We start from the raw sequence: 18,583 nt of genomic DNA on the forward strand, positions 1-18,583 counted from the left end.
TGAAAAGAAAACAAGAATTCACTGTGACCCTTCTCTTCATCCAGAACCAATTAATTTAAAAACGTCTAAATGGGAACCTTGCCACGGCCTCCCTCATCCATCAGTGGTTACTCTTGTCTTTTGCCACAGATGTAGTGGTAGTAGTTTATCAGTAGTTTCCCCAACCTCCACTTTCATTTTACCTCTGCTTTGCTGCCTCCACCACCATTGACAACCTGTTGCTCACTCTTATCATAAGATGTGAAGTCTGTTCCCTTATCATTTTGGTTCATGACCTCAGTCATGTGAGTATGCATGCGCTGTGTCCATATACCCAGCTGTTCATGTGGCATTTGTCAGAGACAGGCTGGTATTTAAAGAAAAAAGGGGGAAAAAAAGGTGTCTGTCTTCTCTCTACTTCTCCCATTTCCCCTGTCTTTCATTTGCAGGTTTTTTACACATTTCACATTTTATTTTGTTTGTCCCTGTTAGGTAATACCAGCAGACCCTTGAGATGCAAGTTCTTTTAACCTCACATTTCTCATTCTGAATAATCATTCTGACACTTTCATTTATTTTCTTTTTTTTCCCCCATTCATTAGCGGTAGTGCAAACTACTAGTTAAAATATTCCTCCCAAGTTCACAGTCCCTGATCTTTTTGTCCTGCACTTGAGTTGTACAGCAGCGAGAATGATGCTTGTCGTAGCCAGATGTGCTACGTATGCTTGAAATATTTTGCCTTACTGTATTTTTTTTCACTCTCTTCTCTGTCACTAGTTTTCATTTGTCCCGGGACTCTGAAGGGTGTAGGAGACGCCACCTTCCTGTTTGAGGCAGAGCAGCAAGCGGGGTCGTGGTGCAAAGACCCCCTACAGGCTGGAGACAAAGTCTTCTTCATGCCCTGGACGCCGTACCGTACTGACACCCTCATCGAGTACGCCTCTCTTGAGGACTTCAAAAATGCTCGCCAGACGACCACCTATAAACTACCGCACCGTGTTGACGGGACAGGCTTTGTAGCCTATGACGGTGCCATCTTCTTTAACAAGGAGCGCACACGCAACATCGTCAAGTTTGACCTGCGCACACGCATCAAAAGTGGTGAGGCTATTGTTAATAACGCCAACTATCACGACACCTCACCATACCGCTGGGGCGGCAAGACGGACATTGACCTGGCAGTAGACGAGAGGGGCTTATGGGTAATCTACGCCACGGAGCAGAACAATGGGCGCATTGTGGTTAGCCAGCTCAACCCGTACACGCTGCGCTTCGAGGCCACATGGGAAACAGCATATGATAAGCGCTCGGCCTCTAACGCCTTTATGGTGTGCGGCGTGCTGCATGTGGTGCGCTCGACCTATGAAGAAAACGAGAGCGAGGCCAGCAGGAGCCAAATCGATTACATCTACAACACCAAGCTGAGCCAGGGCGAGTACACTGACATTCTCTTCCCCAACCAGTACCAGTACATCACCGCTGTGGATTACAACCCCAGGGACAACCAGCTATACGTGTGGAATAACTTTTACATCCTGCGCTATGACCTGGACTTCGGGCCACCGGATCCTGCTGAAGGTGAGAGCTGCTCCATTCTTGTTTAGGTCATTGTCTTTGTGTAATTCTTCTATTGTATGTTTGCAGCGTGGGATGTCACAGATGGCTGCCTTTTAATTTTGGATGCAACTCAGGTGTGATAAAGAAGAGAGGGTTGCGATAGTCTTGGGGAAAGGGCTCATTTGCAGACAGAAATTACAGATTCACCTTGGAATGAGGGATAGCTCCCTATGGTATTACGCCGTTAGAAACCCTGCTTTTTTATTACCATGAGGCAAGACGAGGCACTCCCTCTAGCTGAGGCTTGGACCCTATCAAATTCCTTAATCTCAGTCCTTATCCAAAACCATTATGAACACTGCCCCCATGAACTTCCCTCTAATGCTCGGAATATGTTTGAGAGGTATCGTGCACAGTGTGACAGAGGTTATCCTCTCTTCCTTACCTTTGGGATTTCAAGTTTTGTTGCCATGGCTACATGATCAACTCCACACGAGCCAGTTTTTGAAAGAGATCAGGAGATAATCACCTTCCTATTGTGGCATAACATTTTTGAAACCACCAGACTGAAGTGTGCGTAACTAATGTACCACATGGTGAATCAAGGAAAAGGAATGGCTGAACGCTGCAAAGAGAGATCAATTACAGTGAAGAATCTTGTCAGGTGGGTGGAGAGCTTAAATTAATCTGTGAAGTGCTGAGAGGCGACATACGTGTCATCAGACAGGGACCTTACATCAGGCTGATAATGGGCTTAATTACCTGACTGCAGCCACCTTATCCCATAGATCCGAGCTAAGCCTGCTGCGTGAAGTGGGGAAACAACGGTCTTGACCTGACTGCGCGTTATGTTAGAGGCTCAAGTTGCCCCCGAGCACTGGTCCAGATTAGGTTATGATTTTTAACTTCTGGATATTCGGGAGGGGCTGCCAGCGGGAAATATGATTCTTGACCCGAGCTGTTGAAGGGGGGTGGAGTTGATGTCTCAATGGAGGCTGTGTGCTGCTGAACTCTGGCCTCTTGTCAACATGTCTGTTTGTTTTCCTGCCATTCCCTGGAATCTGCCCAGCATGATAACTCGACACCCAAGCAGCTCCAAGTTTGTGTCTGTTTTACTGAACAACCAAAGCCTCAATTAAGAGTATGTTAGAGGAGATATGAAAAATACTCAAACTTTAATGAGTTCTCCATGCCTGCATACTGCCTGTTCAACTGTTCACCTCGTGATATATGTAAATGTAATTAACAGCTGAATTATCATAATTACCCTCCTTGTCTCAAAAGAGGCTGAGGGAGAGGGGGAAAGTGGCCATCATAGAGCATTTTCAATGAAGGGTTTAATGTGCTCTCTCAGCTACTGTAATGCCTCGGTAAACATAAATGCCACATATGCTTGGAGTTGCCACTTGCTGCAGGAACAATGCATTTAATCAAGTAACCCAGCAGAACATAGTTGTTGATTTCACTCATTATTGTAAGCGCCAGTTTCCTGCCACAATCCTGTTATTGGGATCCAATCAGAAACTTGTCCTTTCAGCAGAACTTGTCACTGTGGATCATTAAGTGTGTTTTGTGGCAACATTTTGATATGTTGTGAGCTCGAGAAGATAGATAGAGAGAGAGAGAGAGAGAGAGAGAGAGAGAGAGAGAGAGAGAGAGAGAGAGAGAGATAGAAGGCATTCTTAAGATGCCACGGCCAGCGGTAGCAGTGCCAGGTTTGTGAATGGCATTTAAAAATAATTGGTTCTTGTTTATTAGAGTTTTCTAGATCTACACCTTTAACTTCTTTACTGTGTAGCTATTAGGATTTATTACTGCCCATGATATGGTGTTGAATTAAACAACCTACCTAATCTAATGGTGCTGAAATAATGTCTCTCTCTCTAAAACTGAGGGGCACTTGAGGCGTTAAGGAAATTAATTGTGCCCATTAAGATTCATCGACAACAGAGTGAGGTTACCACTAAAAACCAAACCCAGTGTATTTCTCTCCTTCTTTCTGTAGGACTCATGTAACACAATGGGAGTGTGTGTCCTTTGCTGTCAGAAGCATCAACCTTGGCTGTAATGCTCATCCTAGGGAGACATTGAAGTGCCAGCAGGATTAGGGGTTTATATTAGGCAGTTTTAGCCTAAGTGATCAAAGCAGAAAATAATTGACCTTAGCAACATGTCGATATTTCCTTTACTTTGTTTTGAATGTAACACTGCAGGTTTCTTAATTGTGGTCCTGGTTGAAGTGATTAGCTAAGATCATTCCCTCATATTGATCTTTCCGCTTATTGTTACAAACAATTCGCGCACATTTAAAGAAAATGTCTACGCTCGGTTAATGCATTGTGAACACAGAACAGCAATGATCGATACTTGGAGAAGGTGTACTCCTCAGTGGTCTCAAAAGAGGTGCATGCCAATAAAAAGCACACCAAAGTGCTGGCCGTTACAAAACTTAGAGGGAGACCAGTAATGTATTCTCTGTGATGTGCAACAACATTAACTGATTTCAATCCAATGAATTTCAGTCAAATGGACGCCGGGAGCTTTTCAAACTAACAAGGAGAGAAAGGAGAAAATTAATTTGTCTTTGAGGTTGCATTGATCTGAAGCGTAAATACATAAAATGGATGGCTTTGTCCAAAAGGCTTAGCCACTTGAGTAATCTGGTAGCGGCGAGCACAAGTGGGCTCTGCGCCGAATTGAAATGTCAAGCAAAACCACTATTTCATATCCTGCGTGCCGCACATATCTATCATCGCAAAGCTGATGTTTTTGCTCAGCCATTTTGTGGTTAAACCCAGCTGTGCACCTCGCTGCACTTTGGTTTGCTTTTGTATCCCTGAATGACGCCTCCAGGTGTGCCTTTGAGATGGAGGACATTTATAGATGTATCATGCACTAAGCCTGTGTTCCACCCTCCGAAGCATGAAGTTCAGTAACAGAAATAGAGGCTGAGGTATGGGAGTCAAAAGATTTGGAAAAGCTCTAATTGTTCTGCTTGTTGTCATTGTTCAACACCAGCAAAATTGGCAGAAAATTGTTTAAGTGGACAGTATAGGGCGTAAACCACAGAGAGAGTTTTGGAGTGTATATCTGTCTGCACATATATCTTCCTCTCTGCATGTGTGTTTTTATTGTGAGCTGCTTTGCCACCTCTCTGCTGAGTGAGACCGTCTAGTTGTGACCGCGCTATGTCTGCTGCTCAACAGTATACAGTTTCAGGCATCATAAATTACCCCAAACATATGCAGGATATGTCAAAAGCAGACTCTTTTCTGTTTACTACTCTTTCAAGAACAAGTGTTGATAAAGCAGTGAGCATTGCAACAATGTCTTAATGACTTGTTTGCTTTCATCTGCAGAAATAATGATATATTCCACATGTGTGGAAAGAAAGAAACTGCACATGAATTGTCTGGTGGCCCTTTACCTTGCATGCAAAACTGTGTGCTCCCTTCACATTGGTTTGAATGAAGCAGAACGGCTTCAGTGCATATAAACAGCCTAATGTAAAATTCATGTCTCGTGGGATTTGTTTCTCTGTCATTAATTACCAGCACTGGCTCCAGGTAAAGAGGCAAAAAGACCAACTGTGGCTCTTACACGGTTCCTATCCTCGGAGACAGCCTTGTTATCGAGTCGAGCTGCTCAACGAATGAAAACACACAGATGTATAGAGACGCACACATGTCTTGCTCATTGTTGTTGGGCATATTAGTGTTGTAACATACCTAATTGTTTCGTTAAAGCAAAAACGGGAACGGGGACCACCACATCAGTATGGTAAATGTTAAGCGCAACTAGTTAAGCGCAAACACTGGGAACAGATGGAAACAGCTAGCTATAACATCTTGTTTATTAAATCTGTACAAGAAACAACAATTCAGTGTTGTATGGTGGACTATTTCTTGGCTCTAAACAGTTGCTGGCAACATTTAAAACCTACAGGAAGTTTATGTGCCTAGCCAGGAAATCATTTGGTATATAACCCCTGTTTAAATTGGCTAATTGTTTTTATACTTTTTTGTGTGGATTAAACATGTTAATTTGTGAGCTTTAGGAGTGCTTGTAGATGGACATAGCCAGGCTAACGTTAGTTGTTTGGGCCTGTGCTAAGCTAAGCTAACCAGCTGTTAGCTGTAGCTGTATATACCGCACTGTATTTTTTACTGTGTTCTGTTCTCGTACTTGAATTTGGTCATGTAGACAATGTGTGAACATTTTTAAGAACAATGCCATAGCTGTCAACAGTAAGAAGTTTGCTCTCTATTTTCTAAGATTCAGCAATGGATTGCCACTAACGCAGGGATTTTTTTTTTTTTAAACTGAGCTCTGTTTATGTAATATGGATCTATTTGTTATTATGCAGGAGGATTAGCCTTGTAAGTGATTAATCTCCAAAATTAAAACAGCTTGATTTGACTGCAAGTTGATATTGCTCTTCCTAATAGCCTATGATTCATTTATTCTGATGTCTGTATAGACAGGTAGATAGTCTTGACTGCTCTGACTCTGTGTGTGTAATTTGAGATAAAATATTTTTTTAGCAAAGTGGTGTGAGCTACAAAAGCAAGGACTAACAGCATATCTAGGCCTCTGATCATCTAATTATGGTTTAATATTTTTTGTCATCTTCCAAGCAGATACGTAAATGACTCTGGGGGCCTATAAAGTGATAAAACTAATACTGCTTCATCCCTGATGACTTGATTGATGATTGTGCGTAATGATTTTCCTTCCTTTTAGCTCTGTTTTAATTTACACACTCTGTTTAGAGTCTGGTGACAGTCATTTTTCAAGTGTTCAATCTCCAGCTCTTACATTATTTACAAGAGGTATTATTCAGCATATGGCAACAGTATGCCTTTGGTGTCAGATTGCCCATAAAGAGTGACTTCATTGCCTCTTGAGAGAAATGGTAGCTAATTGGTGCAGTCCTCTCTTGGTTGAGTGCTATCAGAGGACACAGGGCTCTTACTGGAGGGGAATTTTCTCTTCGCAATCAAAAGAAAATTGTTGCGCGCTTGGTGCAGAGACATCAAAATAAGCCCACAAATACATTGACATCTGACAAGCCTATTACTTGATGCAGTATTGAATAGATGTGTCGTATATTTGATGTTTCTTATGTTACTGACAAGCAAAATGTGATATGAAACCCACTACATGCTGCCTATAAACATCCACAAAGATTATAAAATCACTGTCGACATCTGGGTGCCCTTCCTAATTAAAGTAATACGATTTAGTGATTCTGCCTGCAAGGCTGTACATGAGAGACAATGACCAAGTGTCTCGTAGCCTTAAACAACCCAGATATTATTTTAATTTAGGAACATAAAAGCTTATTTGCTGCCATTTTGTAAACTAGACTTGAAGCAAATGTCTTTATGTTCCTATTTTCACAAGATTATATGTGTGATGATGGATCATAACTAATTATTATCTTCACTTAAATTAAATTTACAATTAATCTACTGAATATTTTCTTGATTTCTTGATTAATTAGTTTATAAAACATCAGAAAATATTGAAGACTGCCAAGTACAATATTCTAACCCAAGGTGATATATTTGGTTATTTCTAAAAAATAAAATAAAATAAAATAAAAAGATTGATTATTGATTTATTTATTTTTTTGGTTGATTAACTAACTGAATAATCAACTAAACATTTCTGCTGTAATTGGAACATTAATTAGTTTTTAACTGTGTATTGGTATTTAAGGCCAGATATTAATTTGGAAATGTATGTATTTGTCAACAATCATAAACATGAAAGTACCCAAAATTACATGTAGATGATTGTTACGATTTTTTAACACAGGTATTAAAGCTGAAACAATTAGCCGATTAGTTGAGCAAAACAAAAGAAATTGGCGAAAATGACAATACAATCTGGTTCCAGCCTTGAATATTTGCTGTTTTTACTATCTCTCTATTATAATAAATTCAATCATTTGCGTTTTGGATTGCTGGTCAAAACAAACCTACTCAAAAATGGGCTCTGAGTAATTGTAGTGGACACTGTGCACAATTTTCTGACATTTAGCCTACACTCTAAACGATTAATCAATTAATCGAGGCCGTAATCAACAGTTATTGATGATAGGTACTGTAGATGCGGATAAATATATTTGTTCCTCTTCACCTTGCACTTAATATTCTCAGTTGTTTGCAACGTCTCTAAACTGACTGAATCGCCAGGGATAACATATGCTATTAACAGCATTTAAGGCTAGATAACATCATTTTGAAATGTATGTATTTGTCAACATACAAACATGTAAGTACCAAGAATTTCATGTAGATGATTTACATTCACCAAAATGACAAAGACGCATTAAAAAGAAATGTCAAGACCAAATGGAATATATCTCATTACCATATGATAATTTGTGGAAGGTAGATGCTTTGGACCACTGAGTTGGAGCAGCCTGGTCTCAGGAGCAGGTTAATCAGGTGATGCTAGCATGCTGTTACAGGCAGATGCATATTAGGGCTTATATCAGCCTGTGGAAAAGCCAAGGTTTGCTCAGGTATGGAGAGGTTTAATATTCTGAAACCCAATTACACTTGCCCTGGTATTGCATTATATGCGTATATTGAATCAACCGAGTCAGCTTATGAATCATCTCACTTTTCCTGAGTCAATAAAAAAACCTTAACAGGCAATACATATTATATGTGAAACTGGTCCCTTTTTTCTTTTAAACGTAGCATTGTTATACTATTATGATTCAGCCTGTGCAGACTTATTTGTCCATTTATGAAAAAATAAAAGCAATTTTTTAATGAAATTTATTCCAGTGTACTGTAGCTGAAGGAAAAGAAGATACAAAAGGATGACTACTCTCTATGGTGATCCTGTTTCCTACTAAGAATTACATTTTCTCATTATCTCAGCTTTTTTTTCAATCTTCTTGGCAATTTTTTTGTCTTTTATGTCAATTCATTTCCCTGGAGTAATTCTGTACACCTTCATAGCTGAGGGTGCTAACTGAATGCTTCATCATCTACTCATCATGCAAACCACACGTCAGCTGTTAGTTTTGCAGCCATGTCAGCCAGGCCAACGTGTGAAATGTGTGGGTGACAGACACACAATGACTGAATGAGTGTAAGGTAATTAGCAAGGGCTCCTGCCAGGGGAAAAAGGTCATTGAGTAAAATGTCACAATTCAGCCTCACTGTAGGGTGGTCTGGGCTTCTTTTTTTTTTTAAAGTGAGCTTCACAGGACTACTGTTCTCCCCCTGCTGTGTCTTCCTGACCACATCGCTAGATATCAGCTTTGTAATAAACTCAGATATTTCACTGGAATGAAAAAAGGCTGAAGCTCCCCCAGACTGGCTGATTAGTGTGAAACGTGAAATGTGGGCCTTGTCACCATTCTCTCTCAGGAAATGGAGATATGTGTCTGATGACGGAGTGTCAGATAGCATGATATTGCATTTTCCCAGAAGCACCCGGGGAACCTGAAGACAACACTACAGGGACTGCAGACCTCATTGTGGGTAGCTGCTTTTATCTCAAAATACAATCAGGTTGTTGTGGGAAAATGTATGATCATTCATGCAGGAGACATGTCTCCCTGTATATCCATGTAGATACACGTGCACACACACACACACACACACACATATTCACTGTTTTCTCTTTTATTTATATTGGCTATTCATACTGTATAAAATGGATAGATTTTCTATTTCTGGTCTCATTTCCTTGTTATCTCCAGGCTCTCTGCAGCAGATATCCATCTGTGCGCACACAGTGATTTTAAGCAGAAACACACCTGAGCAATAGAGCAAACATCAGCGCACTTGCACACGTGCATGTGCGCATTCACACATAGATTTGCTTCGCAGGGCTAGGCGTGGACTGAATAGAGTGGAATCGCATTATTGCTGATGTATGGTTTTTGCTTGGAGCGGTGCAGTTTTACTTCCGCACACCAGCTTTTTATCAGAGTGAGACAGATGAAGCAGGAAGAAAAAGTAAAATGCAGGCAGGCTTTGTCTTCATTTTTGACATGTTAGAAAGAAATAACTGCTATGTCAATGGATCCCCCTCCACCAGTCTGTCACCAGTTTGTCTTGCTTACGGGCTTAAGTTATAGATAGTGTAACATTGGCAGGTTTGCTTTGATTTTGTTCCATGAAGAACCAAAAAGAGGTGGAGTTACGAGTGAAAGCTAGTTTTTATTTCCAGGAATTATGGGCAGCAATAACTCTACAATACCAACAAGCCATGGGACTCACAACACTTAAGTTTTCTTGCTGCTAGAAATGACGGGTGTTCAATACAAGGACATTTACTGACTCACCCTCTAACGGCTTCACTCTTTTTCTCACTCCAGTGCCAACTATCGAAGATTTCTCCGTCTCATCACCCGTCCCCAAGACTGGCACACTCATTACCACCACTGCTGTGTCCACCATGAAGGGGCAGGGTGAAACCACTGTGTCAGGGGCAGACCCCAGGGATGGGAGAGATCCGTTTGAGGACAGCCGTGGTTTAGGTACAGTGGAGCCCACAGTCCCAGAGCTGCCACCGACACCCAGACGCTTCTGTGAGGCGACCAGGAGGAGAGCCATCGACTGGCCCCAGACCCACACTGGAACCACCGTGGAGAGGCCCTGCCCTAAAGGGACTAGAGGTAAGCTCACCATATGATCCACTTTATAACGTAATGTAAACCAAACTTTTCAGTAATTGTACGCTGTATTCTATTAAAACATCTAGATTGTATTTCTCCCACTAAAAAGGATGCTAGTGCTTTGAGATGAATGTTTTTGAAAAATATTTAACTGCGATTATTTTGACAGTTGCAATTATGATTTGTGATATTACAGGGAATTATCAGTTTTACGTCATTATTCTCATTTTCATTTCAACATATTGTGATTTTTGCGGGGATCTGTACCAAACAAAGATGTTTTTTCCTTAGTATGTAGAATTTGACGTGCAGGACAGGACTGCTCTGCAAGACAACAATATTTAATTTGAAACACATTTCTCCTGTGGTTGTTTTTAAAGGACATTTTGGGAAATTTATTGATTACCCCTTTTTATCAAATTTCAATGAGATTATTGCTGCTGCAGTTTAGTTATTTTACTTTAGACAGAGCCAGGCTAGCTGTACCCTTGCTTCCAGTAATTAGTTTATGCTAAGCTAATAGCCAGCCTCCTGGCTTTAGCTCCATACTTAATGTATCGGTCTTCTCAGTTAACTCAACAAGAAAGTGTTTTTTTTCTCAATATGGTGAAGTATTCCATAAAAAAGCTTAATCACAGCAACTTTACAGTAACACATTTTTAGCTTTAAGTGGGCAAAAATGGAAAAAACAATCCAGTACAAACAGACCACAAATTGCAGGGCATTAACATTTTCTGACAAAGTGTCAACAAAAACAGAACTGTTTAAACTTTCCCAAAGTGCTATTATGTTGCAAAACTAAAGTATTAGATTATATCAGTGTTAATGTGTGTCCAAGTTTAACGACAACTTTTAATCAACTTGATCAGTCATTACTATTTTCATTACAAAGTATAAGCCAAGCTAAAGACAGTCTCAAAATCACACTTGCGGCATTCAAATGAACATTCAGATTAAATATTAAAATGGCCCTGTTACTTTATTTGTGCTTATGTAGTTCTTAATATGCTATTTTCATCTTTGCTTCTACTGTGTGCAATGAGTCAGTGACATTCCAGCTTTAGGGCAAGTCAGATTTAAAGAGTAATATAGCATGATTAAGGCCTTTCACATTCCCGAAAATAGGCACTGTAACAATACTTTTTTTCCTTATATATAATGACATAATGTACATAGATATTATTTGTGTGTGAGTTTGAAATCCATTTCTTCTTGGAATGGGAGTGCATGGAGAGAAAAAAATGTAGCTTATTTCTCACTCGCAGAGCACAGGAACAACCAATGAAGATAATGGACAACATTTGCAGAGTTATGAAATCCAACAGTATACCAAAGTCTATATTCATTCTATTACCTGGGAAATTGGTTGCACAGGTATATTCAGATGGTATCAGTAAATCACAGTTACTCATTATAGCTAAAGAAGAAAAAAAACAACTTCTGGAAGTGTAGGAAATCAGATATCAAAAGCAGCAATAAGGAGACATTGTGATGATGGTCGTTATACCAGTTCAGTTGACAATGATACTCACACGGGAATCTCACAGAAGTTACCTTAACACCCTATCACAGAGACTGACAGAACTGTCAAAATATAAAGACGGGCTATTGGAGGATGAAAGCAAGGAAGAGACAATGTTTTGACTGTTGGGGTGAAAAGGGAAAGAATCTTGGATTTCGAGTGTTTCCACTGTTGTCAGTGAAGAGGCATTCATTAGGCGTAATCTTGTATTTTATTTAGACATGCATACAATAAGAGAATATGAAATGTTGACAATTCTCAAATGTGTCTGTTTACAGGTAAAACAAACCAGAATGGATTGTTCTTTTCTGACAGTTTTGTCCAAACTGTGTAGCAACCCCATAGTGTTTTACTATCCCTTGTACATTTTTTTTGTTCATGTATGCTGTACAAAGCTGGCAGGCTTTGACATTGTTTGGAAATGGCTGTTCCTGCTGAACAGTTAGTTTCCTGCAGCAGAGAGCCTGCATGAATGAAAGATCAGCAGGAGAAAACTGTATCCGAGCAAGGTTTTGGCCTACCTCCAACTGTTGTGTGTATTCTGTGGTACTGCAGGCATCGCCTCCTTCCTCTGCACTGTGGCAGGGACCTGGTGTTCCAAAGGGCCAGACCTCAGCAACTGCACTTCCCATTGGGTGACTCAAGTGGCACAAAAGGTAAAAGCAGGAATTTTTCCATCACAAAATATAGCCGGAAACAAACATGTTACATTGCTAAAGTTAAATGTCTAGTTGCAATTTTTGACCCATGCTTTGCTTGCGTGTTTGCTTTTTTGACTTTTGTCTTCCAGTATATGATGAAAAGACAAATGCTGGAAGGAGGGGAAGCCAAAGTTACATAACATGAAAGTACTTAAAGGGCAGGTTCCTGTTTTTCAAGTCTGTCTTAATATAAGCTCATATTTACATGGAAATGGGTCTTTGTCTACTCGACATACTGGTTTTAAAGCTATATTCTTGGAACAGAACTTGAAAAAACCTGAACCTATCCTTTAAGCTTATTTCAAGGGTAGCTACAATGCAGTTTGGTAGCAGGAAAAAATAGGCTATCTAAAACATCAAGAGTAAATGCCAACTGCTGCAGTCAGTTACTCAGAATCAAAGAGCCGGAGCTTCTTTCTTCGGTGACTTGTCTGCTTTGATCTTCAAAAGTCTTGCAGGTAGAAATCGAACGTAGATGCACAGATAACAGTTTCAGCAGCCTAAGTGGACCATAATGCAGAACAAACAGAAAACATATTGCATTTTAAAGGCCCAAACGCACCTAAAGAATTTGATGCTGGCGTTTTGATTTACACCTATAGTTTTTAAATGGCCGAACGCACCGCAAAAGAGTTCTGAGTCACATCAAACTGCCTTGACGCCACTACTCTGACCTTGTTTCGATTTTGGAGCATCAAATGAGGACCCAAGCTGTTTTTTCTGCAGCTGAAAGAGAGAGGCACAGCACGGCAGTGGTTGAGCAAGGAGAGGGAGAGGTAGCAAAGAACAAAGACTGCGACTGAGAAAAATAAAATGTTATTTTCTGATGGTTTCACGGCGGTTACGTTCTAAAGCACGGATAAATTACCATCAAACAATGAACAGATGATTTACTGTGGAAACAGACGCTCATGGTTTCATTTCCCTCTTCTGCATTTCTCCTTTTCATTCATTCATTACATCCAATTAAAGCAGCTGTAAATACAAAGAACAACAGGACGAAGCTGTGTTGGTTCTGTGTTGTTGGCATTTCAAATCTGATGCCCGCAGTGCACCATAGGAGCAACAACTGACGCACGTCAAATGAGGCGCGTCAGTTATCGCTTTCAGTGTGTTTAGGCCTCAAGAAAGAGATTTTTTTTTTCTGTTGACTGGAAAAACCTACTGAATGCAGCAGGTTCAAACAGGGTTGATGAGTGTTGTAAAGAGGCATCAAAATGTCTGAATGTTGAAATTGTGTCACAATGCAATGCATGAGCAACATAGAGGAGGTACTCCTGGCTGCAAAACATTAAACAAATTGGTAGTGAGACAGGTTCAAAACAATCTTTGAAAAACAAACAAAAAAATATAATCTTTTGGAATAGCTTTCTCTCTCATTTAGCTTTCTCTTTAAGTTTAATTGTCCGGGCATTCTCCATTGGTGCATGTATTGGCTCATTTCCTGTTAGTACAAAATGTAAAATTACAGTGACTTCTTGTATGCTTACTGCAAAAACCAGATTAGCATGTAGTACATACTGTATAAAATTAGTATATTGTAAGAAATTAGGTCACAGTTCATTCAGCGCAGGTTGGATGAGGATCGCTGAATTAAAATTAGAACACAAAATAACTGCAGGGATGCACTGATCATAGATGATTATACATAACACACAGACAATTTATTATTATCGTGGAACACTTTTTTTTCTCTTTTGCTATTATTATACCTCCTACATATGCAATCCATTTGTTCACATTCATTCTGCACACAATGAATGGTTCCCTCTGAGCAAGCCGTGTGATAATGGATTATGACCATAAGGTGTACCGTATGTGAGATACATTATTATTTCAGCTGCACATTGCAAAACCATCATCTCAGATCGACTTCAGTAACGCTTCACTGGCACCTCTCTGTTTTCCTTGTTGCTTTTTTTAGATTCGAAGTGGTGAAAATGCTGCTAATTTAGCCAATGAGCTGGCGCGACATACACAGGGGCCGGTGTTTGCCGGGGATGTCAGCTCCTCGGTGCGCCTGATGGAGCAGCTCGTGGACATCCTGGATGCCCAGCTGCAGGAGCTCAGGCCCAGTGAGAAGGACTCAGCTGGACGCAGCTTCAACAAGGTACTGAGAAATTCTTGTCTGGCCTATTGTAACCTCTCATTAAACTTTGTCCCTCTTTTGCCCCAACTTGGTGTCAGCATGACTCAGGACATTCATTAGCAGGACACCTACTGGTACACACAAACACAAGCCCACGTTTGCACCCCACTTAAATGTGCGCACACACACACTCATCGGCACACACGAGGTCTCAGGTGAGGAGGCTAGGGAGGCAGGTCTAGCCCTGAGGGGAAGCTCATTCCTCTGCAGCTCCCTGGTAATTACCGGCTTTGGAAACACAGACTCGACTGGTAGTTCCACCTTTAAGGAGCTAATGGCCATGAGCCCCCTACCAACCTAAAGAATAACTCTTCATGTGTGCAACTGCTCTCTACCGGAGCTTCAGCAGGTGCTCAGCGAGAAAAGATTAGGCCCAAGGTATACCTACATCTCTCAGCTGCTGGCAGTCCCATGGAGAGATGAGTGATAGTGCATTTCTCATAAATAACGTTGTTATTCAGACTTTCTAGACAGCAGTTGCTCTGTAAACAAGGTGATTTGCACCAAGATGAAGCCAGTTGTTTGTGTCCTTACGTTCAGACAGCTACATTGCTATTATGCATTTCCGTATGAGAGCTAACAACTTTCTCACTGCATCGCTGATAGTGTTGTTGTGATTTGTACATCAAAACGACAACTCGCAATTGGCTGATGAGAAGCAACCTTGCCAGAAGTTAGAGGTTCATACCACTGATTTTGTATGTTTTATCCTCTTTACCACAAATCACAAACACCCCACATCAAAACTACTAATTAGAGCTTTTGATTTATTTGATTGGTTCCCATTCCTTTCTTTACAATATGAAAATCTGTTGGGGAAAAAAAGGCAATGCACTAAACATTAGGTTTGCATTTATTTTTGTCAAAGTTACATTATCACTACTTCAGATTGATTGAAAAAGCCTGCATGGCAGCAATAATTCAACAGATATTAATGCAGAGAGGGATGTTACCTGTGATGAGGTTGATTACAGTGAGCAAGTGTCAAGAGTCTGCGAATAGATTTTCATGCAATAGGAAATAACGGTACTAATGGGAGTCTAAAACTCAAAGGTCAAATACCTCTCAAAATCAAAAAATGACAAAGGTCAGCGAGAGTCTAAAGAGTGAGTTAAACCTGTGTTAATAATTGTTTTGGCCTTTTAGGAAAAATATTTATTAAATAGTTTTACACCCTGTGAACATGGAGTAACATTGGCTTTTATTTGACTTGTGATTCTGGCCACCTGACAAATCTAATAAAGTCCAATATTTACTCTCCTTTTAGTTTATTCTACCGACTCTTGAGGGAAACATTTGGCTCTGTAGCTGCTAAATGCTCCACTGTGTTCACCAGCTAGTCACTAACTTTTTATCAGAGCTTTTTGCAGAAAAGCTGCCTGCTTTAGCTGTAAATAACTCTGATGAGAGCAGTGAGAGTGAAACAAAACAGTAAAGCTGTGGAGCCAAAACAATGAGCTGAAAGAGGCTAAAACACCGTCAGGAACCACAGAGTGATCATTCTCTACAGGAGACCCATTTACACTTTACACACAGTTGTTTCATCCACTGATAATATAAAAATATTGATTATTGTCATGATTAAGGATAGATATTTAAGGAGCTGAAACTTGTAAAAACCCCATTATGGCCATTTAGGTTTCACGCAGAGCCTTCCACACAAATCAAGATCTAAGTGGTGATGTCCTTGGGAGAAATGTTGAACCAGTTGAAAAAACATTTTGGTTTTCCTGTGTGTCTTTGCTTTAGGTATTTATGATGTGCCTAAAACCCAAAGGTTGTAAAGAACATTTTATCTCTTTGTTTTCCAGTGTGTGTGTGTGTGTGTGTGTGTGTGTGTGTGTGTGTGTGTGTGTGTGTGTGTGTGTGTGTGTGTGTGTGTGTGTGTGTGTGTGTGTGTGTGTGTGAGAGAGAGAGAGAGAGAGTAAGAGAGCTACAATGTGATTTTCTCTGGTTTGACTCAATTAGGAAGAGAAGGCGACTTATTTAATGCCAAGAGACCCACAAAGGGTTTTAAAAAGAGCTTGTGCCATATTATTCTCTTCATGCCACAAAATACAAATGACCTCATCCCACATTGTTTATCTTCTCAATGTATTTTAAAGCACTACTAATAGGGAGCATCAGAATCTAGTCTCAGCATTTTTCCTCCTCACTGCTGTGCATTTCTCATCACTTCCCCTCACTATTATGTGATCCATATTCATATTCAGATTTCAAACACCGTTCCCCTGAAAGCATTTAGAGCTGTTGCATCATTTTAAGGTTGTAGTTCATAGACCTGTACTTTATCTTTTTTAATTGATTCTGTACTTTTATGGTAAGTGGCATGATTTAATGCTTCCTGTTTTTAAGCTCTTTTCTTATCGACTCTTTCTACAATTTTGTCTTTTGTGCTTGATTCTCTTGTTGTGTGGAAAAGCTTCAAAAAAGAGAGAAGACATGCAGGGCATATATGAAGGTATAGGCTTTCCATGTTGCTTTTTTACCCTGATCCCTACCGCCTGACCAGCAGCATGCCGCACTCTGTCTCCATGTCCTTGATTGTTTTGTTACAGTATGCGCCTAGTGTGCTTGTACAAGATATGGCTGCTTCCTCATCTGACTCGGCTGTCTGTTCTCCTGTCATTCTGTCCATCCGAGGATGCCTCCGTCAATATCACTTCGTCTTTGTCCTACTTCACTCCCCTGTGCTATCACTTGTACATCTTTCTCTCATTTTTCTCATTTTCTTCCTCCCCCACTCTTTCTCTCTCTCTTTCTCTCCATCTCTCCTGTCGACTCTTTATATGTTGTGTGAATAATTGCCTTCCCACGGCCGTAATTGCACCTCCCTGTCAGCCAGAAGTGTGATCAAAGTGGCAGTGTGCTCAATTTTCACTTGCTTACATTGTACAGTTTCTAGTCTCCCTTGTCCCCTTAGCAAAAAAAAAACTCTCCTCATGTTGTAATTGTGTTTTATCTGTGGGATTAATTTCTGAGCCCATTAATATTTTTGTGTTCAATTCAGATTTTTCGGTCTCTTCCCCAGACGTTTTGCTTTTCCTCTGCTGTGGGAGAATTTATTTCCTCTGATAGGTTCTACTGAAAGACAAGGGCATGGTGAAAGCGCTCGGGATGTGATACCTTGCATGGCATAAAACAAATTATCAGATTTTATGTCTTTCAGTGGCTCACAGGGGCTCCCCGTCAGTTCGGGTTGTTTTTACTTGAGGTCTCATTTTACTGTGTGAAAAGGGCGATGTATTTTCTTTCACTGATTTTTATCCATGGTAGTGGCATGACTATGAATGGCCCAGACTAAATATCTCAACGACTGCTGGATGGATGAATGGATGGATGGATGTAAAGACATTCATGGTCCCCAGTGGATGAAACCTACTGACTTTGCATCAAATTTTGCATTTATTAGGTGAAATATCTCAACAGCTACCACAAGGATTGGCTTAAATTGAAATGGTTCCTAGATGAGCTATCCTCCTGACTTTGGGGTTGCTTAATTGTTTCTCTTGTGCCACCATGAGCTTAACATAATGAAGTACCTAAACAACTTATAAATGGATTTCTGCATGGAAATCTGGTGCAGGATTAATTATAACAACTTTGTTACTTTAAGTTCTGCATCAAGTAAAAATGTCCAAACCTTTGTTTTATGACTATATGTTTACAAAAGTAATGCCACATTTATCAGCCTCAGCTGAACTTTGTGTGCAGCGCTAATTAGCAAATGTTACCATACTACCATAATGAACTAAGACGGTGAACATGGTTAACATTATACCTGCTGAGCATACTGATCAAAGCACTGCCTCACAGAGCAGGCAGAGGATGCTACGTTAGCAACTGATGCACCAACTGTGTGTGCCTGCGTGTTTGTGTTACGAGAACTCACCAGACGCTCCATTTCTTTCTGTTATTTTTCCTCTGGTCTCTATACTTTAATTTATTGAATATTATTTTTGGGGCTTTTTTGCCTTAATTGGACATTTGGTGGCAGAGAGGTTGACAGGAAACAATTGAA

At 40.3% G+C, this 18,583-nt stretch overlaps 1 protein-coding gene across 1 annotated transcript in view; it reads left to right on the forward strand.

Annotated features, from left to right (window-relative positions):
* The window catches only part of LOC133990198 (adhesion G protein-coupled receptor L2-like), a 63,509-nt gene that overhangs the window by 23,152 nt on the left and 21,774 nt on the right, over positions 1–18,583 (forward strand). Inside the window, exons 5-9 of the mRNA XM_062428411.1 lie at positions 758–1,558; positions 9,891–10,190; positions 12,268–12,368; positions 14,338–14,523; positions 16,985–17,023. Of these exons, the coding sequence (XP_062284395.1) occupies positions 758–1,558; positions 9,891–10,190; positions 12,268–12,368; positions 14,338–14,523; positions 16,985–17,023 (1,427 nt within the window). The remainder of the gene's footprint in view (positions 1–757; positions 1,559–9,890; positions 10,191–12,267; positions 12,369–14,337; positions 14,524–16,984; positions 17,024–18,583) is intronic.

The sequence above is a fragment of the Scomber scombrus genome, chromosome 11 (assembly GCF_963691925.1).
Source record: "Scomber scombrus chromosome 11, fScoSco1.1, whole genome shotgun sequence".
NCBI lineage: Eukaryota > Metazoa > Chordata > Actinopteri > Scombriformes > Scombridae > Scomber > Scomber scombrus.